At 41.3% G+C, this 27113-nt stretch overlaps 1 protein-coding gene across 11 annotated transcripts in view; it reads right to left on the minus strand.

The window, feature by feature from the left end:
• Nucleotides 1–26151, minus strand: part of LOC124183327 (protein tramtrack, alpha isoform-like) — a 54403-nt gene extending 28252 nt beyond the window's left edge. For 2 of the 11 annotated variants that reach the window (XR_006870962.1, XR_006870963.1), the window contains exons 1-4: nt 21218–22115; nt 10202–10647; nt 9427–10057; nt 7870–7929 (exon numbers count right to left, since the gene is read on the minus strand). Coding sequence is in view for 9 of the 11 variants with exons in the window: in XM_046571692.1 (XP_046427648.1) it covers nt 2961–3580; nt 7870–7929; nt 9427–10057; nt 10202–10420 (1530 nt within the window). In the remaining 2 variants the exon portion in view is untranslated. Of the gene's footprint in view, nt 1–1579; nt 3581–7869; nt 7930–9426; nt 10058–10201; nt 10648–10751; nt 10876–16866; nt 16994–18404; nt 18515–21217; nt 22118–25884 lie in introns of those variants that run through there. The other 9 variants (XM_046571691.1, XM_046571681.1, XM_046571692.1 and 6 more) reach the window with 8 other exon arrangements.
• Nucleotides 26152–27113: the final 962 nt, after the last annotated feature.

Consider the following 27113-nt stretch of genomic DNA (forward strand, 5'->3'; position numbering starts at 1 on the left):
CCATAATTATTATTTCATGAAAAATCATCGTCATACGATCAGAAATTTTTTTAGCGATCAGTTTGTCATTCAAAAAACAGTTGCACATTTTTTTCTCCTAGGTCGTAATGAGAGAGAATTCAGAAGATACTAGTAGTGATAAAATAATCGTCGAAGAAGCGGAACGCGATGCGACACTTGCTTTGAATATACGCATACATACGGTAACTAATTATCGTGTGTTGCATTAACCGCAAAGTCTTTGATGCATCGGACGATCGTCAACTTTGGAATACAATTACTGACCCATTCGAAGGATAAGACAACCCTATACGTATAACAAGGGTCGGGTGAATATCTGTAGTATGACCTCTGCGTTACACGATAATAATCTACACCTAAGCTCGATTGTTTGCTGCGTTCCCTTATACCCTCCCATTTCGAAAATCCACCTTTCTGTCGTACTCTTCTGATAATAATACACCATGAGAGTGAGAAAAAGAGATTGAGAGAGGGGATAGATACGTAGGTAGATAAAATATTTGTACAGGAGAGAGAATCTTAATGTGAAAGGTGTAAAACGAACATTCAACTTTTGTAGATTACAATGATAACTTATTCATTACACCCGCATCGTGTCCGAGTTCAGATCTAACAGGTATACAAAGTACACGCGGTATTCAAATAAAATCAATTCTACGCAGCAACGACGTCGTCTCCCCTTATCGTGGCACAAAACGAAACGTCAAGTTTCCAATGTTTATCTCTTTCTCTCACTCTCAAGGTGCGTCACCATACTATGTATTGAGAGCAACGTACACGAAGCACACGCGCTCACCATGCCTACCTATGTATGTATTACTGCCACGTGGTTAATTGTAAGCCACCTAAAGAGTTCTCTTCTCTCTTCCTTTCCATAACTTATTCTCTAATTATCTATCGTCGCCTGTTTCCTCTAATATTATTGTACCTGCCCATTGTACGTAGGTACACCGAAACCCCGATTTCGACCACAGCATGGGACCTCTGGTGATGAAAAAATCGGTATTGCGTAGACCCCCCACATTGCGAAATCAGGTACGTCGGAATCGGAGTTCCAGCACGTGTATCGGAGCATAGTGTAAGGAGTACGTTGTGTTCCAATAGAGGACCAATTTTCGTACAAGGTCGCGCAGTCCGCCAGTTGACGTCACGGCGAGTCACGGTGAGCCTACAGCGCACGCGCATGCACGCGTAAAAAATACAACATAACCTCAACTACAGCGTTGATAAATGCATTGTTTAGTTAAGGGTTGTAAGAATCGTGGTGGGAGCTGGAGAGGTGAAATTATTCGAATTTCCACTACGCGTGAACACAAGAATTTAGTCAACGTTTCACGTGTAACATTCCAGCCCATCTCTGAATCTTTCAACAGCTTTGAATTGACCGTTTGTTGTGACGTCAACTGTGGGAAATTTTCTATTGGTTCGTCCGAAAAGCTGCGTTGTACCACACCTGACTCCTCGCACCATGCATCAGAGCATCTTATATGAATAATGTTTCGTAATAACGACTTTAAAAAAACCGTACGAAAAAACAAGTTCAACTTTTTAACGTTCGCGATATATTAAATTGAATACCTACATCCCCTAAGTCTGTTTTTTTTTTAAACTTTTTTTTTTTTTTTTTCTCTCATTTTAGCATTTTTTCTGATACCTAATTTTTCTTAAATTTTAAATTTAAATATTATATAGGTACTACATGAACACTGGTTTTTCTTAAACTTATGTTTCAGTGAAAAATCAACCATATTAATCTATATGATATAGCTATGTCCTATATGTATGTATACATACATGTACTTAGTGAAATCCCTCAGTTTTGACACATTATATGTATGCAGATATATATATGTATATTGTATACATATTTTTTCTTTTACAATTATCATTTTACTTCTATTTGCAACGCTTCTTTAATCTAGAAACCCATTTTTTTTGCATTTCGTTTTTTCCCTTATTTTTTTTTCTTTTTTTTTTATTTTTTTTTTTTTTAAATTCATTTTTTCTTTTTGTTCAACATTTATTATCATTTATCACTTTGGTCAGCTGCAGTGCATGTAATGAATAATTCCACGAGCGACGCACATACGAAGGTATATGTATTATATATATCCGATTTTGAATCGTTATTATTGATATTTTTTTTTCTTCCTTATATTTTTTTCTTAACTCACCTAATATATGTAATCCATATCACGATAGGGATAGTCTTTGTTTTTATGTATATATTTACTTACTCGTTTATTAATTTATCAATATTTCGCAAAGTAAAACTTTCGCGTTTTCTTCGAAATCGCGCCGAAGCTGAAGGGTTTACGGTATCCTTTGAATCTAATCGCAACAGGGTACCCGCGAAGTAGAATTTCTTTTCAATTCTAATATTTGATCAATATACTTCATCTTTCAAGATGCATGTTGTCTCGATTAAGTACCGTAATGTATTGTACAATATAACTCTACCTCCCTCCCGATATAATACATGTATATATATTATATATTATATTATATATTATATTATATATATACACATATTTTATATTCCTGCTGCTTATTGTGAAAAGTGAAACAGTCCTTATAACTCGCCTACGGTTTGTTATCTACAAATAAATCGGGGACCAGATTTGGCTAAGGGGTTTAGGCTGAGGGTGTGTCGAATTTGCGCGTGATCCCTTCAACGTACGACAATAATAATAATAATGATAAAAAATAACGATAGCAATAATATTAATAATAATAATAATGATAATAATAATAATAGCAATATTGGCGAGAGAGAAATTATGCTCCTTTCGCATCTCGTATGAATGGGGGGGGGGGGGGGGAACCCATCTCGCACTCCATAGGCTCTGTCCTTGTGTACGTGTGTGTGTGGGTGTGTGTCAGAAAGTGTTTTGCGCGCGGGTGTGTACTTGTGTAGAGACAAGGAGGATATCTCTCCTCTACCGTTGCTGTCCGGCAGCGCCGCCAGATCCGCTGCTCGCGGTGAGGTTATGATGGGGTTTAAAACTATGAATAATCTTGACGTGAGCAACCATATTGTCCTTCCGCGTGAACTCCTTGAAGCATACGGGGCAAGGATAGTACTTGACGTTCGGTTTGTGGGAGGTGACGTAGTGACGGCAGAAGTTGCTTATGTGGGTGTACGTCCTCTGGCATACGGTACACCTGTAGACGTCGCCCTCCTTGACGCAAAAATCCCTAACCGAACCCTCGGACCGCTCGTTCTCGACCTTGAACGAACTCTCAAAGTCGCTTTGACTTATCTCTGACTCGGCCGATACCAAGTTGAATATGGCACTGCTGCTTAGATTATGCTGATCTTTGGATTGTAATTTTTGGTCGGACGACGACTCGGACTCGAAATTATCCCCCGCCGTCTGGTGGAGCTGCTGATGATGAGTTTCGCTTCCCGGTTGCTGCTGTTTCGAGCTTATCGTCGCGTCGTATTCCTTCCGGAAGCAACGCTCGAAGTCTATGCGGATCGACGGCGACGATGCGGATGCCTGCTGCTGCGTGTGAACCCCGCTGCCGGCACCGGTCGACGAGTCTTCACCGATTTCTGCAAAATTTCATCAAACTGATATGTCTTTAACGAACGCACCATCGCCACATAATGCAGACCAACAATCTTTACATTTGCAATGGATCTGTACACATGCGTTTAGACACACCCCGCGATTCCTCACCCCACGGTTGAAACTATGAACTTTGAAAATTCTTCCAATAATCGAAAATTACAGATGCTCGATACTTGAACACGTTTCCGACCGATAGTCAAATGGAAAGAATCATTCCTTGACTCTCGTTTATCTACCGGTACTACTACATTATGCTTTTACTCGAGGGACAGAAATTTCGTAATACGAGTATTTTTGTGCAAAAAGACGTGCACGGTTGATTCCTTTAGCTTATTGGTTGTTCGAAATAAAATTTTATTCCTTCTCTTTTCTCGTTACTAGATGATCGGTTGTCTTCGCATGTGTAAACGCATATACAGATTCATATTCTTTTAATAAAGACCACTGTATAATAATGTAAAAATTTCAATAATAAATATGTAAACAAATCAATTAGAAAAAATAAAAAAATAAATCAAATATATAAATTAAGTAATTTGTGGGGGGAAGCAAAAGGAAGGGTAGAGCCAGCAAAAGTTACTGTGCTTATTACTCCACATGTGTTTCTTTCTTTCCTTTAATTTTGTTTAATTTTATTACATTTTCTTTCCTTTCTTTTTTTTTCATTTCGTTCCTTCGTTAAATTTGCCTTAAATATTTTTCTCTTTCTTTGATATAAATCAGATTATCATTTAATGTTACAAGTTTTTTTTTTTTTCCAGTTTAAACTTTCCCTCTCTGATCCTCCTCGACTAATACAGAAAAGCTACTTCTTTCTCTCTCTCTCTATCTATCTCTCTCTCTCTCTCTCTCTCTCGCTCTCTCTCACACACTTTTTTCTGTTTCTCTGTAGTTCGCATTTTTTCTTTCTCTTTATAACTCGACATTCGAAAAATAAGTAGTAAGAATACACGTATGGAAAATTCTATCGACAATATGAAAATTCATTAGAATAATGAAATTAACAATTTCATCTCTTTTGTTCTGTTTCTTTTTTTTAAAACGGCTGGCCTTCCCCTATAGTCTTTCGCTTCCCCGCGTAAAGGCATCAAAAAATGTGACTCAATTCTCAACTCACCTGCGCAAGGAAAAAAAATCATGAAATATATATATAGATATATATATAACAAATATCACTGTATTGAAAAATCTTCGATCTTCGTTATCATCATATATATATATGTGTATATATATATGTGTATACATATATCTTTGTACATCACTTATTTTTTCTTTTTTTCATTTTTCTTTTCTTTCTTTTCCCTTATTCTCGTCGTTTGAACGGCCGATAAAGTGATACCGAGTAACGCGCGGGATTTTTTTTTTTTTTTTCAAGCAACATACAATTGCAATATATTGTATCGCCGTCGTTATACCATTATGTATAAGCGACGTAAACGAGCGTTATACTATAAGTTAACCAGCGTTTATAAAAAAGTAAGCACCGCTAGCTGGCTCCACCCCCTCCTTTTACCAACAACCAATGACAAGAAAAGTGTTTGTATTTTTTGTTGTTTGTTTTGGCATAGAGAATTAAAAAGGTTGGCTATATATTCATTAATTTATTAATACATTAAATAATTAATTAATCAATCAATCAATCAATCAATCAATCAATCAATCAATCAATCAATCAATCAATTTGTTCGTTTGTTTGTTTGGGTTTTTCGGACTATCATTTTCTTCTCTTCCTCATCTTCTTTCACGTTTTTCATTTATATAGTTGGGTTATTTTTCTCGAAGATGCTGTACGTGTGTTTGGGCGAGATATAAATTTGCAACTGTCTGCAAATTTTATGCAAGAGAAAAAAGATCAAAAAATCATATACGTTATTCGAAAGGTAAATTATTCCCATAGACGGACTGTATCAGGGTGTTGCCTAGCTGTCCTTAACCGCGGGGTGAAAGTACAAGGTTGGAGGGGGTCAGGGGTTTATCCATCCATAGTGATCGCCTTCCACGCCTTTGAAACCGGCGGAAGAGAAGCAAGAACCCCGTTCTTTGCGTATAATAATGAAAACGAGCCATTCATTGCGATCGTTTTTTGAATCCCATCTGCCAGTGGCATAAAAATATTCCAATTTCTTCTTCGAATCTTTAATCGAAAATGAAAAAGAAATCTGTTTCACATGGCTTTGGTCAAATCTTCAAAAAAAATAAAATCCCTCCTCGCTTGTGACAAGTATGGACTAGGATTGAACAATTTTTCCCCCAAATATTGAAAAAAAATTTTCCGATTTTACCAGAGTCATAACACAGATTTAACCTCCAACTTCAACACAAGACCAAGAAATTGACAGTTATCAGAATCGAACAAATAAAGAAAGTGAGCAGATGGTACGAGAAGTCTTACAGACAACACCCTTAATTTTTGCAGCGATTGTTGATAAGAAAATTTGAATAATCATATGATTTAACAAGTAAAAAAGGGTCAAGAAGAAGATGGTGATTTGTGAAGATTGGGGGGGGGGGGGGGGGGGATAGTCTATCACACGTCGGAGAGAGGCGACCGTGACGACGAAAAATTAAGGCAAACAAACGAACAACCAAACAATTCATTATGCAATCGTAAAATTCCAGTATTAAAAGGTAGTATTGTGGGTTGGATGATACGTGCGTGTGTGCATTTGCGTGTGTATGTGTGCGTGTACACTTGTATGTTTATTATTAGTGTGTAGTGCGCGTGATTATTGGTGTTTTTTTTTTTTTTCTGCTTAAATTTTGATCGTGTTTTTCTCATTGTTGTATAAAGGTTAATAATTATTACAACGCTTCGAATAAGCTAAGAGTATGACCGCGGAACTGTTGTAGAGAAAATATGTTGAAACGTGTTGGGTCAATTAGGCATTTGCAAAGACTGCGGTCCTTCTTCCCTCCCTCCCTCCCTCTCTCTCTCTCTCTCTCTCAGGCCCTTACAAAATTCATCTATTTCATTAACGGCATAGCTTTCACAGAACACACGTATCATACTCTTAGCGTAATAGCGTATAGCATATAAAAAGGCATTAATTTTACACACCATGCATGGTATAATAATGATAGTAATAATAAGAACAATAACAATAATAATGGCAATGATATAACGATAAAAGTTATTTTTATATTTTATGGCTTTTTCACTGACATTTTCTTCTCACACTTGGTTCTTTTTTTTTTTTTTTTTTTTCCCCAGGTATAGAAGGCTTATATACGCAATATGCATCACGTACGTACAAAATTACATCTATAGTTAATTGCACTTGATATATACCATCATCGTCCTATAACATTAATAATAAACGTAGTGGCGTAGTTGCGTATTAGTTCATAACTAATATGTCGTATTTTAAACCACTTCAATTTTACTGAGAAAGCAAACAAAGTCGATCGTCAAATGTGTTTCTCCTTATAAAACAAAAATCACATCCGTACATTTAATGGAGATTGCAACTAACGAACCGGTATATAAATTAACTTCCCGGAAAAAGTATTCATATAACCAATGAAACGACGTTATACACGTATGATGAATAACTTTCCACCTTTTCTCGACGAGACTTATTACATACAGTCTTGTCAAGTCGTATATGCTCAAACTTTTCCGTATTACCGTACAGGCTGATGATACAAGAGTAGAAAAATAAAAAGTCACGCTCATTGATTGAACGCTGATACAAAAATATAGAAAAAATTGTCTACAAGGGATAGGTACACTGCTTGAAATTATTACAACCGCAGGGGAGGGGGGGGGGGGATTTTTAACTTTAGATATAGTTGGTAAAAACTTCGGGGTATAGATTTGGGGGGGGGGGTTCATCTCCTGTAGGTATGTACGCATCTGAGACCAAAGTATCGCCGGATGTTTAAGTCACGCACAATATGAACGCGAGCGTATTTGTTGATAGATCGGTTACATATAGAATATTAACACGCTACTACACTTTGATTTGCATGGAGTTTATGTACAGATTATATCCGACGACAAACGTTGAATTAATAGGTAGGTACATATTATGTTAGGTATATTACACGCGTTGCGTACGCTAGTCGGGGACCAGGTTAGTAATACATACTAATAATAATGATGATAATAATAGTAATGATGATGATGATTATAATGATCATAACAACAACAACAACAACATTACGGTGTCATCGAAGTATTATTTCAGCTGAGTATGAAAATGATGGGTTATATTATGTATTTATCGTTAAATGATAAGATGCAAGTATCTAGTGTGTCGCCTCTTACCTTGCTGGAAACCTTCGCTTCCCTGTCTACTAGGCGGCCGAGCAAATGTCTCGTCTGGAGCTGAAATTAAAAGTAAGAAACGAATCGAATTATTATTTGTCTAGAATCGAGGAAATTCCACTAACAGGAATTTACCGAATTAAAGAGAAACCAATTTGTGCGGTGGAAGAAAAATTGTGTAAATCAGTATTCGAAATTTTGATTCAACTAACCAACTCGAACGCGAATGCTTACCGTAAAAACATTTTCTTTTCCGTTTTGTAACAACTTTAATCGATCCACTCACAATCAATCGTGGTGAATATCAATCGCAGTGGGTATATGATACAGAGGTCTCTAGATCCCGCCTACAGACACTTTTTAGCATCCACATTTATGCAGTCCACGAAACAAAAAAAAAAAGAAAAAAAAAGAAGGTTCAAGAAAAAAACAAGGAATGGCTAAATATTTTCGACCTGGGGTAGATAGATTCAGAGTTTATCTTGCCACCTCCTCCTTCGATAACCAGGAAACATCGCCATCGTGTCACTTTCCACCCGCGAACTTCGCAACAATCCACGTTACGATAGATGTAGATGTAGGATGTATTTATATATGTATAGTGTGAATATGTAGATATAACCCACTACTTCGCAAGTAGGTAAAAACCAGTTTATCTACTTTTTCATTCACATAATTTCGCATCCTGCTTCCCTGTCTCTCCCCACCCTTTTTTTTCTCATTCGCGACCGAATATCTGTAGGCGACGATGCTCGGATCTCTTACGTACGATCCGTGCAAGTTGGTTTCCTAATCGAAAGACGGGTATAGGTACGTAGCCAAATGAAGATACAAGTATTGGTACACAAATTCTTTTAAAGCAGTATGGCAATCGGAGTGAATGTAATTTTTGAAATTTATCTAGTTTCATTTGGTCAATCAGAAGATAGATCCTCCTTTATAAATTCCGAAATTGTCACGAAGCTTGGAAATTTTTGTCAATATTATACTATTTGTCAAATTATCGTAAGCTACGCGAGATTCTTCGCGTGGAATTTGAAAACACTGATATCGCAATCCATATTAGGGACCGCATCAAGTCTCGAACTTACAAAACTCTAGACTTACGATATCGCAAACATGACCCATACACAACCCGCATTGCTATTTGAAAAGTCTTGAATATTAACAGTTTTGTAACAAATTCGACTAGTTTTTTCTACCGGTACTTTGCCGCAAGATAATAATCCGCGGACACTATACAAAGTTCGAAGCTCAGTTAAACGAAATACCATGAAAATATGAATTTAAATCCAATTCCGATAAAAAGGACGCGAACCACAGTAATTCCCGCGGATAATCTTATATTTTTAATATTTTTCATCGTTATTTGCAAATTCCTCGTCGACCGAGAGGAGTTTCGAGCATTGCCTGAGAACTCTTGAGAGAACTCGTTTGCGCTGCATTGCGAAAACAATTTTAGTGGTTCGGCAAACCGTGTGACGTCGTGCTCTCTCAAAGCTCCTCAGGATGCAAGCTTACAACATCGATGAACCGTCTCTAATCCTCAATTCTCACCTTGCGCCGAGGTACTAGGCGTTGGCTCTGGTTCTCGTTTGACTTTCGGCGTGACAGGCTCCGGTGTGTCGGTACCATTTTCCGTGGGCTCGCTGTTCCTCGTACTGTTGGTCTCGCTCTGGAAATCAAGTCCCATTTTCATTTCCATCATCTCTGGCGATCCCTGGACGAGATCGCCGCCGGATCCCTGGCCGTCACCCTTCGAGTCGAGGGGTGTGTCGGACGAACCGCTTAGTTTCCTGGGTCTGCCCCGTTTCCGTTTCGGTGCCGTGAGTGCCGAGCCGAGCAGAGGGTGGCTCGACATCGTCTGAAACCTTTTCTGCGAGGTGACGTGTTGCTGCTGTGAACCCGCCTGGTTTATCCGGTGCAAATTCGGCGGCGGCGGTGCGACGGAGTTTTGGTTACCGTACAACGACGACGTTATACTAGGCAGGTCACACTTGTCCTCGTTTACCTCGGTCAACCCTTTGATCCTCAAGGACTCGGCGACCCGGAGAAAAGCCGTCAGCCTGTCCTGGTCTACGCTCACTTCACCGCGATACATAAAGTCCAGTAGGCTTCGCATGTCGACGTACGGTACATCCTTCAATATCACTATTGGGTGCTTGTCGGGATGTCCGACGAACAGTGCCTGCGGTAAATAAATGCAAAATTTAGCTTAATTCACACAACTCGATGACGTACAACGCGCGGATCGTTGTATGCAGCAAAGTTTATCATTACAGGTACGTTATACCAAAAGTAAGTAAAACGAAACAAATATGCGTTTGTGTACCTGGAAATAGGGACTGCATGCGGAGAGGACCATTTTGTGAGCTCTGAGTAGCTGGCCCTCAACGGCCAGGGTGACGTCCACGAATGATTCGTCGTGTAGTAGCTGATCGAAAACGGATAGCAGATTGCTTTGGTGGTTGTTCCAGCGGAGACAAAACCTCTGCGACGCCATAGCTTCGCTTCTCAGATCCGCCAGGTTCCCGTTTATGTCCGCTAACATCAGACCTTAACTCTTGATTGTTTTAAGATTTTTCTCTCTTCCTTCCTTCCTTGTCCACGCCCACTTTCTTTTACCTTTTCCGTTTCCTTTTCTTCTTCTTTCTCTGTTTCTTTTTCTTTTTCTTCTTCGTCGTCGTCGCCGTCGTTGTTGTCGTCGTCGTCTTCGTCGTCGTCGTCGTCGTCGTCGTCTCTCAGTCCTTCTTCTTCCGGTTGCTTAATTTTTATAACCTAAAACATAGGGAAACATCGAAGTGATTAAAATATAGAATATATCTGTAACATGTGTAATAACATCTGCAGTTAAGAGTTATCCCGTAAAACTCACTACTCACAATCAGCGCCAGCAATTAGGCAACCGAAGTGACATTTTGAAGTCTGCACTACCATTTCGAAAAAAATCGGGCTCAGCAGCTGACGTCGACTCTGTCAGTCAGCCAGATGGGGATATCTTTTCATAAATGGCAATACACACCTAAGACATAGCGTCGATTGCCCCTTTAAAGAGCTGAGCTATATATATATATATATATATACACACACACACACACACACACATTAAACCGGAAGTATTTTGGGAAACTTAATATATAAATATATATATACACACGAATCTAGATGATCGGATCAATTAGCCATCATTTTTTATCGTCATAAAAATAACGAAAAAGCAATTGCACATCTCTTTAACGATATAATATAAAATTATGCCTGCGATTGAAGACGGTTAAGACTCCCCGTAAGTATCATACTTGAATGCATAGTGTATAACGACATTACCAACACCGCGCGGAGTTCGGCACTTTCAACACATATTTCTTCATCGTTTTACGGTATCTTTTATTTATGTTTTTTTCTAGAAATTTTTTTCCTTTATTTCTCTACGAAATGTTTTTTCCTCTCTCTTCGAAACCGAGTGTATATAGGTTATACGCGACTCGATGTACGTGGGTGTATGCATAGAACGCGACCCTGGACCGTATAAGCTGCGGCCACAGCTCGACGGAATCAAGTTGAGTTGCTCGCTCGGTTGATTCCTTTTACATAATTCTCCTCTCACCCCTCGCCCCTCGTACAACGCCGCTCGCCCCGACAGGCAACCCCACCGATCGCCGAGGATAATACAAAACAGCAGGTATATAACGTAAGTCACTCGAGGCGAATTATTGTAATATACAACATATACGCATCGGTTTCGTCGGTTTTTAAGCCAGAGGCCTCATCCAACAAACTTTAAAATACACACTTCCCCAACAGCCGGATGATAATTTATTATTACAACGATACGTGGTGCTGGTTTGTTAACCGTTACACGTATAACGATAACGTTCGTTAATTTTTTAATAGAAAATTAAGAAAATATAGAATATAGATGGATAAATTAAAAAAAAATTTAAGCATTTCTCAAACTGCAACGGGGTACAGTACATTATCATCAGATCAAATCAGATCAAATCAGATCCTTTCTTTCAATTTTTGTTTCCCCTGCGTATGGGTTCGCGCTTTAAAAAACCGCCCCACCTTGCGCGCCGTCTGGCGCAGGGAGAAGAATCGGAGTTCTGCAAGGATCGATAAGAGGCGACGCGGAAGCGAAATTTTCGCGTATAGCTATTCCTACGATACATGTTATATCGCTATATACGAGTACACCTACACTACATGAACGCGGCAGCCAGCAGCCAGCAGCGGCAGAAACAGACAGCAGCAGCGGCTAACCGGCTGCTGAATCAATAGAATTTTATACGCACGGTAGAATCAATACGAAATTTACATTCGTATGCGTGTACGAGTATCAGGTGGGTAGTGTATATATGTTTGATAACTTGCGTACGGATCACGTGTCCCTGCCTATGTATGTACTTGTACGTTTATATACCTTTTTACTTGACGCCATAATGGCACCATCGGATCTTATAGGTATTGATGCCGCATGATAACGGTAGGATTGAAAAACTGTTTAAGTATAACAAAAATAATCTAACAAATGAAAAAATCCAATTTTGATAAAACAATTTTCACGAGGTAATCGTCATTCCCTTGATGTAACAGAGTAACATATTATAGACGACTGAATGACGCTGAAGCTAGCAGCCAGAGTTAGCGACCGAACGTGTTAAGACTTTTTGGAAATAGAAAAATGCAGTCAATTTTTATCCTCATAATTCTATAAAAGTATTAGGGGTTCAAGGTATTTCACAAAATTTTGAATTTCGGACTTCACTGCCTTATTCGAATGAACATTGAAACGTTTGGCTGTTAATTCTGACTGCTAATTTCAGCCTCGATCGACTAATGTTACCCGGGAACGATAACCGAGCAATTAAGAGACAGAAAAAAAAAATAGAAAAAAAACAAAGATAACCAACGAAACGAGTCCCTCCATCGAGGCTGCTTCCATGCCGAATGAGACAAGTTTCGATAAAGGTCGAGCATCACAGGAGCAAGTACAAGTTTATCGACGCGTCATCGTGTCCAAAACGAGGAAGCGCCTTTTCGCTTCGAGTGGTCAATATTCCGTTTTGGTAATCGTTGGAATCCCTTTTCGAAATTTGACAGTGTTCAGTCCCATTAGACCTATATATGATATACCGTTAAACTCTCATTCACGACCAAGCTGACCAAAGTTCCAAGTTATCATTTGACCGATAATATCACAGGGCACATACCTAGCAAGAAGATACGTTACTGTTCGTTTGAAGAATGAATGTCGTGCAGGCAAAGTGAAATATCCTTGGATTGAAAATATAATATTTTCAAATTCGTTATAATCGTCAAAAAATTTCATCACACCACATTCGCCGACAATTTTTGCACCGTGAATGGAACGTTGAATGATTGAATTATTAAATAACCAGACTATATAGATTAAAGGTGATATTATACCTAATTCGAAGATAACGACTACCTGAACACCATTTTGAATCAACAATTTTTTCTCATTGAGAATATTTCGTCCGTTTTGAATGTCCTTGGAGGGAGAGTGTCGTCGTCGACTAACAACGGGCCACATAATGTTATAAGAGAATTTGCAGAGTATTATATATCTGCAATTGTCAATATCGAAGATAAATAATTAAACACGAGGTTGAGGTTTGCTGCGTTCATACGTCAATTAATTACAACGACAGTAAAAATTGTTTGAATACCAGGGGTCTTTTCATCAGTTTGTCCGTATGTCCGATATATGCGTGCAAGGTAGACGGTGTTCGGGGAACTGATCGTCGGACTCGCAAAAGTCAAATCTGCATAATTTCAAGTCGTAAATATAACATATATATATACCATTGAATGATTCCGTGATTAGGAGGACCCTTCCCTCGCCCCTCCCGCCTGCCGCCCTTGACTCCTAATGACAACCAGCAGCATACAGAAGAATCACAATGTAAGATTGTCAAAAATATGAAAATATGTTTCATGAACTTACAAAATGTAGAATGGTCAAATTAGAGAAAGGTAAAACACAGACTCGGTGGAATGAATAAGAATATTGCAAGCCGATCCATGGAATCGTCAAAATATTGACGATTCTATTACGTTTTACTTTATTCTGCTTAAACTTTTCTACATCTTGCCTTTACTCTACTCTTCACGTTTACACGTTTTGAAATGATATAAAATCTAAATTGTCTTCCCATGTTGAAAAAATCAACACGGGGCGAATAAAAGAGCCGACGAAAACTGCAAAAGAGAAAAGGAAGGAGACGTCAGGTTTTTTGGTAAAATATATTTTGTAAGATCTGCTACATTTAGAGTTAAAAAAAAAAAATAAAATAAAAATGTATAATTGACGTGGGTATTTTACTACCAAAAACCTTCGTGTGTTCCTCTTTACCTACAGTTTACAGTAAAATCTGCAATTTTCCATCTCTCCGTGAATATCGTAAACCATCACGTGGCTATTTTAGTTTTTGACCTGCACGCCGGAGGCAGGTCAAGGAGTTAGAACGGCCTCGCTCAACGGTACGTCAAATCCTACAACCCACGATACGATGACTCATTGACAAGGGTTTCCGAACCATTGCCAGGATTATGCAGAATATTACCTTCGTAAATAATCCCTAATCCCTACATGCAAATTTGTTCAATACCGTTACTTCTTACAGGGAATATTGACATCTGTAACTATACGGTGTGAGTGTAACACGATGAATAGACTAACTGACTAAGGGCTTGCATCGAATGATCGAGAACTGCAGGGGATGATGACAAGAAAATGGCAAATAAACGTTGTAAATGTCGATGTTATTAGAATGAATTAGCAGTCTAATGGGTCGCACGTGCCCATTTAATGTTCCTCCCCATTCTTTTCACAATCCCTCGAGTATATTGATATTGCAGTAAGTACGGCACAGGGTTGGTTGGATCACCGCGTTAACGACAACGGCAACGACGACGACGACTACGAAAACGAAGAAGAAGAAGAAAAAGAAAGAGAAGCGGAAGTAGTTAAAATAATCAACAGTAAACCTGTCAAGTCATTCGTATTCTACTGGTCGCGTACTACATCCACATCTCATCGTCAGCTTTTTCGGGTTACATCCCTGCGCGTAATTATTGGTCTGCAAAGAGGGAGTGAAGAAGAAGAACGCGGAGTACAAACACCTGTAATAGATACAAAGAGAGAGACATTGTTCACCGAAACACTCGAAATTTCTTGAGAAAATTACACAATAATATCGAATACAGGCAGACCTGAACTATTCATCGAGTTCTCGAAAAGAAAAATGCTAAAAAATTGGAAGAACAGATTGAAGAAATAGAAAAACGTCTGATCCGCTGGCTTGCCTGCCCACCTATTCAACCTATCTACCTTTCTCTTGTTAACCCTTTCAGCCATAGTGGTGATCATTCTTACCACCTGTTTTATATCCATTCTTTTTGTATGTTTAGAAAACTTTTCAACATATTTCTTCGCGATTTTTTGCTATTTCTGGTAGTATACTGAGAAGTTTTCAATACTCGAGAGTAATTGTTGCGATATAATGAAAATTATTATTGTTAAAAACAAATTGATTGAGAAAAATCGTGAGAATTGAAGGAATAATTCGTTTCCGAGAAAGTTACCCCTCTACACATATACATATTTTGCATACATTTTTTAAAGTTTTTGAAGTCACTGATCAAAAATCTGAAATCGAATTATAAAAATTCAAGATGGCGGATCGAATATGGCAGATGAAAAGTTTGAAATCTGACCGAATGCGGAGAAAAAACTCTGTCCCAGGGTTTTTGTGGTCACTGATCACGAGTCTGAAATCGGATTTTGAAAATTCAGTATGACGAATCGAATCAGCGACCCCTAAATTTTTGAAATCTGATTTCAAATTCGTAATCGGCGACCCCAAAAACTATAAAATAAAAATTGCTGTAAAAATTGACTCGGCACAAGAATATGTGACTCAAAGGGTTAAGTTGACGGCTGATGATCGGCGCGTTGGTATTTAGCCGGATCCTAATTCGCGTGTGGGTTTGTCGTTTGGAGACGCAGCTTATATATACATAGGTATAGATTTATACATAGATATATATATATATGGAAGAATCACGCTCTGCAGGAACACGGAGAAGTTCAGTCTCACGATCACTCACTGGCGAGAAGTTTCATGGTCGCCGTTCGCCCGTTCTTATATTACGTGTGTACATACACGTTACGCATACCTACAAACAAACACTTGTACATTTATCGTATACACACAAATATCGTTTTTTATTTTCCTACTGTACGCATCGCATGTAATATTCTCATCTGCTTCCCTCCTTGCTGTTCGCTACTGCCTCTGGGCTTTGTCTGTCGCCTTATCTATAATGCCTATCCTCGTCTGTCTCTTTCAACAAAAACTAGAAACTAGTATAAATATTATAGACGAATATATGTATAGTCTTGCGCACAACACTCGGCACATACACGCAGCTACGTTTTGAAGATGCATACAAAGATATGCTGCAGCATACGAACCGTACAGCGCGCTGCTTCTTTCACTCGATTCCGGCAAAACAAAAAAAATGACGAGTATCTTTTCAAATACTTTTCTCTCGTTTTCCCCTTGAGTGATGTTGTATTTTCGGCAACATATACCCATCAATCCGTTTCAAACTTTTTAATACACCGTTCTTTGTTGCCTCTTGCACAACCCCGTTGCACGGTCAAAAGAACAGACATACATCTGGATCTTCGTCATCTTGAGAATAAATCTAGTAATTTTCTTGCCATAAACCACGGTGTGTGCACCGATTGGTATCAATGTTACATATTATTCTACATATCGAACAACGCAGTAGCAGAATGCACGCGGCAAAGTTTATACCAACACCACGGCGATGTGTTATATTAGATAGGCGAAAAGCGAAACAGCTGATACTCGGCGCAGTATATACGGAGGTAACGTAGCGACATGGTAATAGTTAATGCGCGACGGTGGAAGGAAAAGAGAAACGAACGAACGAACAAACCAACGGTGCGACGGTCGCGCTGAATTGGTACACATCGAATCGCACAGGTGGCATCGAGTCTGCGATGCTTGTAACAGAGAGAGGCGCAAGTTGTATCGGTGTGCCTCATACCATCCTCCTCCTCCTGTAACCACCGCCGGTAGCCGCAGCAGCACCACCACGTCGACGACAAGCGTACGCACTCACGGCCAAGCGTTGCGTAATCTCAAACTCACCACCACCTCTCACACACACACACACACACACACACACGCACGCCATGATTAGTGGCATAAGCTACATCGTAACAAACAGAACAGCAACCACCAGCGAGCGCGAATCGGTGTAAAACAACTAGGAACGAGCGAACATGTATCGAATAAAAAGACTCGGATCACGGCGGAGGTGGTTTCTTGATCGCAGGATCCCTCCCGTGATCTCACCACCCGGCGTATAATAATCCGCATCTGCAATACCTAGTCGTTAAATATGACTTCCATACCTACAAGTTGATACGTAAGCAAAACACACCTACGCCTAGGCCTGTACAATCCAGTGGGATCACGTGTCCGCGGTGTGTTCGTATGCCCCCCTTCGATATGTATGTACGTACATGTGGGGATAGGCTATGTTCCTACGTGAACGGTATTACTACATGCGAATGGTTGTGTGCCGTGTCGCTGCTGCTGCTGCTGCTGCTGTGCCGGGTATAATAATTATTTATCAAAACACCCCGACCTTCGCGACGCGGACGAAACCTGACTAGACTGGCGCGTAGCCGCGAGAAGGAAACTTACATCGTATACTCGTACGCACACACGTATGTATGCGCGTACGATACGGGGAAAAAACCCTGCGATGATAAGAACGACGGTTACAGCATCATTGGAATATCCATGATTATACGGGTATGCGTATACAGATAATACGCACACGTATCGCGGTTCGAGGGGGTATTCGTTCGGAAATCAAATGAATAATTCTAATTCGTTTATATAAAGTTTGATTCGTGTGATTTTCACCGATTTCTAATTTTACGTCTGATTTTCCACAATTTCCGAGCGTTAGAAGAGACTTTCAGGTATATCCGGATTGAACGGAATCGCGGTAAATTGAAACAAATCACTCGAAATAAACAAAATCACTGCACGATAGGATTTGATAAAAAAAAAAAAAAAAAACTGAAGCCTCAACGAATCTAAATCATTTCGCGTTCACCGCCAGACTTACGTGTCGTCACTGACGATTCGCATTGATTTCCAATGATTTCTCACTATTACAAACAACACTTCAGTCGCTGTAGTTCCTTTGATATCAATACTATAACTTCATTTCGAAGGGTTAATAAATTTGAAACTTTTTTTCAACGTTGAATGGGCCCGTCGGTTACATTTCATAGACACGGATGAACAGCAAGCGCAAAGCTCATTGTCAGAGTGATGACTAGGTGAAGAAAAATACAGTCAGAAAGGATGTTTATCGAACGATGTTATAATTCCGTAAATACGTCGTTACGCATCGTCGAGTATGGATATGTAAATTGTACATGATAGACTCACACGAGGATAATGCATTATTTTATCCGGGGTGCCGCCCTTTACTTGCCCGCTACATTTTCTACACTATACTTCTACACTCGTAATTGTTTCATCTGCAACGAATACCGAACACACACTATTCCTCGCTCGTCTAAATACATACATACATACATACACACGAGTAGGCATCGCACGTTAGTGGAAAGTTTTTTCAAGGATATCGCTACACCATCGCAGGCTTAACGCTTGAGGTTATAGGCCGTAGACGAGGTTGAAGTTAGTAACGTTATCGTAACGAAACATGAGGAGAAAACCACTATTATCTTAATTTTACAATGATTTTAAAATCGCGATATAACCGTTTTTTCTCAGCATGAATCGTTACGATAACCTTTGGTACCAACTTCAACATGATGCCCATACCAGCAACTCTACGTAGAGGTGCGCATACGTCAAATGCCTACGGTAAGTATATTCCCTTCCCCAACCTGTGCTGCACCACCACCTGGTGCCGTCGGTCAATTCGCGACACGTATACTCATTCGCACGTCACGCATATACATACGCACCCGCACATACACATCGTATAATAAACATATATAGACGAGAACTGTTTCTCGCAGAGAGCGTGCGCGTGTCAAGAAAACGCGGAATCAAAAACGAACCACAAAGCGATTGGAACACTGCGTATAAGGCATCATCTCGTCACCCACCTCCCTACTAGGGGAGTGCCAGGATGTGCTTGGAACGACCCAACGTAACGTCGTTCGTTGTTACATGTGTATATATGTATGTGTATATATATATATATATATATATATATATGTGTGTGTATGTATATACGTACATGCATACATATAAATATATATATGTATGTCATGTATCCACCGCTTCGCGGTCGGCAGTAGAGACCAAGTAGCAATCCGGCCAAGAGTCAGAGTCCAAGCATCCGTTCCGGCAAGGGTTTTGCGGTAATGGGGAGGGGCAGAAGGGAGTCAGCTCTATCGTTCGTCGGTCGGTCGGTCGTTCGTTTGCTCGGCAAGGCGAAGCGTGGCCCAGATTTTCGAACGTTCGTAGAACACGACGCCGCCGTAATCGTGGTCGTATCCTATGCGACGTATAAGCTAACCTAACCTAACCTGACCTGACCCGACCAACACAGACCTACAGCCATTACACTCTGTTCCTGCGACACGAGTGTCCCAAAACGTGTTTGCGTATTTTGCCCATCGTGCGAATGTTTGCGAATGTGTGCGCCTAAAGCCAGTTCTCGAAAAATTTTCGCAGGGGCTTCGAGGAGGGTCACGGAATTGCGGAATTGCCTACTCGTCATCATTTCCAGAAATTCCGCTACCGCTATACCGCTGGTTGGCAACGCCGCCCTCCCTGTTGCTACTTCTGCACGCTGCTGCACGGCAATATGCTCGGCGGCTAGCGGAATCGCATATTTATACCTAATAACGTTGGGATACCACCGCGGCTACCTGTTCCTACCCCATCGACCGATATGTGAACCTTGTGAAATGGCTTGGTTGTTCCTCAATGCTTGAAAGAGTTGCACGATATTATAAGTGAGAAAATTGTCGTACACCTAGATGTCTTTTCTATTCGATTCGTTATTCTTACAGATCAGGATTATTTTCAGTCAATTTTTTTTGTATCTCGATAATCTTCACACCTACGTGAGATGCAGCAAGATTTTCTACGCACATCGTTAACCCTTTGAGTCACATTATCGGGCTGCGTCAAGACTTGTAACAAAACAGTATTCTATGGTTTTTGGGGTCACTGATTACGAATCTGAAATCAGATGGCAAAACTTCGAGATTGCAAATCCAATGTGGTGAGCAAGAATTTCAAATTTCTTCAAATACCGTTAAAAAACTGTATTTAGAGGTTTTCGGGGTCGCTGATTCGATTCACCATACCGAATTTTTAAATCCGATTTCAGATTCGTAATCAGCGATTCCAAAAACTTATAATTTATTTAAAATATGTATCTCTGTAGAGGTGTAACTTTCTCGTAATTGAATTATTCCTTCAATTTTCACGATTTTTTACAATCACTTTGTTTGTAACAATAATGATTTACATTATATCGCAATAATTACTCTCGAGTATTGAAAACCTCTTTGTATACTATCAGAATTGCTAAAAAAAAACTGCAAAGAAACGTGTTGAAAAGTTCTCTAAATATACAAAAAAAAAATGGATGTAAAAGAGGTGGTAAGAATACAAACCACTATGCCGCAAAGGGTTAGAGAATGAGAGAAAGCGAGAGATAAGGAACAAAATAACGTGAACTCAAAACCAGAAATAACACCTAATATATATATAACAGAATAAACGTACGGATCTATTCGTATGATAATACAGGTACGCGTAAGTTGTGCATAGTTGCGGCCAAGCCACGTGTGTGTGTCGTCTCATGAATGAGATCTGAAGATAGAAAGATCTTTTACGCGATACATGTACCCGCACACGTAAAATTACTACGCGAACTCGCGTGCGTGCGAAAGTCAGCCCTTGTCCTAGGTATTACGGTGTTTATTGCTAAATAAGTAGATATGTCCCGCAATGTGATACGTTACGTACCTATCTATCAGCTTAGAAACTCAGGGATCGTGTGGATCGAGTGTGAGCGCGAAAAGAACTTTTTTTGCTTCGCAGGGTGTTTCGTGGCAGACGTATACCTACTTGGAATCCAACGCAGAGAAGCCTGTCTCGTAGCCAAAGCATACCGAGTGAATAATTGAACGGGTCAAGTCTAAATGAATTACATCCACAACTGATCAGCTGTACGATATGTATCAATTTTCAAGTTTGGGACTTACTTTTTTCCATTACACAGAGTACATTGCACGTATCTCGAGTTCAGTTTCGGGTTGTAGCTCATCGATCATTTATTGGTTCGAGGACACAATTTTCCTAATTTCGAGTCGTTAGTTTAAAACCGACGCGCACAAACCCACACACATGACCTCACTGCACACAAGGAATCTATTTCACACGACACTGATATACTACGGCTACTATCACGCTAATGATCATCATCACCACTGATACGAAAATACGTGTACGCGTGTAGCACAAAAAAGGAAAGTCCACCTGTGCAGCGCGAGGATCGAAGGTATCAGTCTCAATTACGTTCTCGTCGTCGAATACCACTGTACGTACGTATGCTTCGTGAGCACATGGCCTTTATCTCCCGGCAGCGACGTCACAGGGCGAATTCGGAACGAGTAGGTATGATAGGTATATATCAAGTCGGAGCAGGCCGCGACGACATTACAACCACGTTTACCGCACCATCATTTTCCAACCGTATAAACCTGACCGACGGCTAACGTCCGAAATCGAGGAAAGGTAGTATCGTAAAAACACTCGCCTCTCCTTTCTCCCGCTTAACAATATTCGCGAAAACAACAGTTGTCAACGGGTAAAACTGATGATAATAACTAGAAATACGGACGATCGGTTATGTCTGAAGAATGGACGGACGTGCGAACGTACCAACGGACAGCGGGGAACTGACGATGAGCGAGGGGTGCGCGGAGTATCGCCCGGGGTTCATTCGTTCGTTCGTTCGTTCGTTCGTTCGTTCGTTCGTTCGTTCGGTTCGGTTCGGTTCGGTTCGCCTCTTCCCGCTTGCTTAACGCAACGCCGCTGCTTAAAGTTAGTGTTCGAGTTCCATGCCGTTATCTGGCTGCCCTGCCCTGCCCTGCCCCTGACTGTTCTTGGTCGCCGCTGTTGCTGCTGTTGCTGCCTCCTGAGCACAGCCACACCACCGCCATCTTGCTATTGCCTCCCCTCCTGCCCCCTGCCCCTCCACTGCGGGCAACCCCCGCCCGCCCCGCCGGACGAAAGCGACGTCGGCGGCGGCGACGCCGCCCCTCCGCCGATCAGCCGACACTCCGATTCCACACATAGGCGCTCACCCCAACTTTTTTTTTTTTCTTCTCTCTCATTCTCCTCTTCTTCCTCTACCCAATTCCCTGATACGAATTGCAATACATTATTTTTATTTCAACATTAATCTTACTATCGCTGTATTGTTTGTTTGTTCGTAACCGATAATACGACGCATCGCCGGATAAAAAACATGACGAATAGTGGTTGGCATAATTGATTACGTTTGTACGACGCTTTTGTGTCACGTTATGGTAGACCATAACCGCGTTATGGAGGTGGACCAGTGTGTTACGATGCGGGGCCTTGCACCCGGAATAATGTTACACCGGGAGTGAAGTACCGTTTGCACGCGCTTTTTAAATGCGAATACGGCAGCTACGTCGACTGTCAGGGGATAGCTGAGACGAAGAAGCGTCGTTGTTGCTTGACGCAGGCTGCGATGGGATCGATTTTTATTGATTTCTTTGTTTTCGAGAAACACGCCGAACCGGATGCGAACTGAAAATTCCTCGCGTAAAAAAGAAAAGAAAAAAAAAAAAAAACCATCGCCTGGCGCCTACCGACGACGGAATAGAATTATTCCGTAGGGAATAAAGAACCGTGGGGAAAATTTTGCGGGTTTTACTTTTGATCCGTAGGGTATAATAGCTATACGGACACCTGTGATTGACACCCCGACACACCATAGATATTATAGGCACTAGATGCATCGACCATGTACGGAGGTAGAGATCCATTACATATGCATGTGCTGCGATACACGGATAATAGAATGTTATAATGTTTCCATATTCGTTATACGGGAGCGTGCAGGGAACCGGAAAAGATTATTACACAGACACTGTTTGCGTTTCCTCTTAAAGTAGAGTTAATAACTCGGTGATAAGGAAATATGTGTATATGTAGCCAACAACGAAAAGTAATTAAATATTTAGCAGCGGCAGTATTACGACTCATGGGGGTGGGGTGCGTAGATAACGTGGTATAGCGGATAAGGGAGGTCAGCTCTACGGGTTTTGGCCAAACATATTTTTCCTGCTCTGCGACGGGTTTGCAATCGTCGGGGGAAAAAGTTTCAAATAAAAAAAAAAAAAAAAAACGTCAAGGAGATTAGTGGAAGAGCATGAGCCCGCATTGGTCAACAGGCAGACGATATAAACGAATGAGAGAGTGCGAGAGAGTAAAATTGTAACCGGGAAAAAATGACGAAACGTCAGGACGATCATTGTGGTTGTGTGGTGACGGTGGAAGTTACGAGAGATACGAAGCAACGAGAGGGAGGGATGGGAGTGAAGGGGGGAGGGGGGAGGGAGGAAGGGAGGGAAGGGAGATGCCAAGGATGTCGCAGCGCGGGAGAAAAATATAACGTAACAAAAATTACGTCTGTGTAGAATTAAAAAATAAATGTGAAGAAAAAATGTTATACATATACTATCGTAAGAGAGATAGGTCGAGACAAAAGATAGAAGTAAGGATATATGGAAAGTAAGTTGCAATAAGCCACGTGGCTGAATGACAAACGAAGATATTGGTATAAATGAGTTTCATCGGTACATCTCTAGTGGTTTAGATAGTTTCTTTCACGGAAGAGACGTGTTTTACAGTCTCTCTTACCCTGTGGTATAAACACGTGTTTGGCCGGCACGGATTGTTTGGTTTCGATCGTATCGAAAGCGTTACAAATACCTACGCGCAGCGACGTTGTTGGGCGAATTACAGGACAATATTCCCGATACATATGCTCCGTGATACTATTCAGCGAAATTTATAATCAAGGGGAGGGGGGGGGAGAGGGAGGGAGGGAGAAACGCTGCTTGATTACGCTGCAAATCCTCTTCGCTTACTGGTATAACGTATGTCTATTTATTATATTTGACACTTGTTAATCTGTTGAGTAAAATCGGATTGCAAAAAATACAAAAGTCACGTAACCGGCTACCACATCGACAAGTGGATATTCGCGGCATGAACACGATACGTATGCACGAATGCGTAAAAATTGTACCAACGTTGTAACGTGCATATCGTAGATGCAAGTATAACGTACACGTGTAGCGGAGCAGCGAGAGAATGCTGAATGAGTGGACCTCTAATACAATTTAACACGCAGCGTCTTTGAGAGCGTAGTCACGCAGGTATCTAATACCTCTATACATAGGCATGCTCATTTGAGTATCCTATGTACGCCTCGTCGTTGCTCGAATAACCCCGAGGGTTGGGCGCCTATGCCGACTGCTTTGCTCCTCGCCACCACACAGGCGATCGGGCACGACGCACACATACGCAGAGAGAGAGAGAGAGAGAGAGAGGGAGAGAGAGAGAGAGAGAGACAGAGGGCGGGAGGGGGAGAGAGAGCGGGAGGGAGGAATGGAGGGAGAGAGGGTGGGAGGGAGGGACGGAAGGAGGGAGGTAGAGAAAGAGGGAAACACAGAGGGCGGGAGGGAGAAGGAGAGAGATAGAGACGACGACACGTTGAGCTGAGAGAGAGAGGTATTTACGCAACCCTTTCCTGGCAGTAAAAATTCGTCGTATTTAAGCCGCGCGCGATAGCTGGGTTGCCTTCGCATCAGCAATAAGTACGTACACACGCATACGTCTGCGTAATATGTGTATTAAAGTCGACACCGTTAAAATAGTAGTCAGGTCCTTCTCGAATAAAATTCCTCGAGTTGTTCCCGACTTATTACACATACGTAACTTACACTATACACACGCGCACCTTTTTCTCCGTCTCTCTCTCTCTCTCTCTCTCTATATATATATATGTACACACACGAACATACACATATATATATATATATATATATATATACATATATGTGCGTGCTGCGTGCGTGCGTGTATAAAATATCTACGTATGCTGAAAGTCCTCGACTTGTTTATCCGCGTATAATCTCGGCTGTCCGTACATACCCCGGGGGCCGAAGAACCGACCGACGAAGGAAGAGAGGAGTAAAGCAGAGCCCGAAGCCGGGACGTCCCTCAAATATTGATTTTCAAACGACGGGGCGGTTATGAAGAGACCCCGCAGCCAGCGGATGGGCAACGACCCTTTAGGAAATGCGTATATTTTCAGATCGTCACACCGACTATCCGCCGCAACCCGTGTGGCTGCTGCTGGCTAGATAGGACCTAGCGAGCGAACGGACGATATACCGCACACACGGAACAGATACTTGTATATATACATATATATTTATATATATATATATATATATATATATATATATACATACATATATGCATACAAATACTGTATACGTATATAAAACACACGCACACACATACCCGTGGGTTAAAACACGTTCGAAAATAACCGATGACACTTTGCCCCGTGGATAAAACCGACCAAACACCATTTGACGAGGGGGGAAAAAACGGTGTGGAGAAAAAAAAAAGAACCTCCGAAAATGGCGAAAAAAAAACAAACAAAAAAAAACAAACAAAACGAGATAAAAAAACAAATAAAAAAATAAAAAAATAATTTAAAAACAGAGTGAGACGAGAGAGTTGATACGAGAATTGGAAAAAAAAAAATGAACGCACTTTTTTCGAAACACTTTTTCAACCACCACTTGACAAGACTCACCTCGACATTTTATTTACGTTCGATACGATATATCCTACGGTGATGATCCTCCAAAGGGGACGTGGGATTTCACCGTGTCCGCTGACTAGGACGCCATGTCAGCAAGTTGAGCAAGTCTCTAGTCGCGGCGACCGCCGTTAATTCCTGATGCGCCCGCGCCCCGACTGCACGAAACTGCGCCTACGCCCGACTCCGCGACGCCAAGCGGGTTCCGTTCCCTGTCCGTTCGCCGCTCCGCGAGCCGAAGTAGCCCAACCGTTTCGCGCCCTTGTTCAACAATCGGGAATATACGCGCACGGACCTGCCTTGGCGAGTAACACCCCCACCCCCACCCACCGACTCCCCCTCCTCCTCCCCCCCCACCCCCGCGCCGATGGGCGCGAGCCACGGATATCATCGACACCTCGAATCCACAACCTTTTCAGGATTTCCCGAACATTATCTCGGCCGTTTCTCGCATTTCGTTTCACATCGTCGTTACGATCCTCGCTTCGCCCTCGAGTCGAGGCGGTCGTAACCCCCGATTGTGTTCAAATAACCCGCGTCGTCGATGCCGCCCCGTCGGTATCGCCGGTAACTACCTTACCACCACCGCGTGTAAAGTATTCGCATTCGTTCGCACGTCGAGACCCCACTACTAGCTACTCCCGACAACACTGCCCGATCCCCCGCAATCTTCGCGCAAACAGATTTACTTATACGCGCCGATGCGTGATCGTGGCAGCAGGTTGTCCGTTCCATCGGTCTAGCTGATCGGCTGGCCAGACTTTCGCAACCGTATCTGTAAACCTGTAACCGACTAAGCCGCTAACAAACCACCGCGCCCCCGACGGTCTGACCAATTAATTAATTGCTCGCACTTCAGCGAGCGTATAACTCGTCGGCACGGAGGGTTGAATCTTTTCTTACACCAATTCATACGTTCTCTCGATTGTCTCTTCTCATTCCTCCCCGACTCCGCGACACAGCGTACATAGTAGTCGTTGATGTCGTTGATTGTTTCATTTCTTTTATTCCATTACACGCGTACGTTCGCCCGCGACACTTTTTTCTTCAAATTATTCTTACATGACTTCTTCGATACATATTGCATAGGTATAATGTTTTATAAATTAAGCTTGGTCCTGTAGCAGATATTTGCAAAATACCTAACCCGTGCACAGTTATGCTCATATCGTCGAGGACAATTAACCATGATCCTCGCGGGAAAGTGCGATTGACGGTGATTG

This window comes from Neodiprion fabricii, chromosome 5 (assembly GCF_021155785.1).
Source record: "Neodiprion fabricii isolate iyNeoFabr1 chromosome 5, iyNeoFabr1.1, whole genome shotgun sequence".
NCBI lineage: Eukaryota > Metazoa > Arthropoda > Insecta > Hymenoptera > Diprionidae > Neodiprion > Neodiprion fabricii.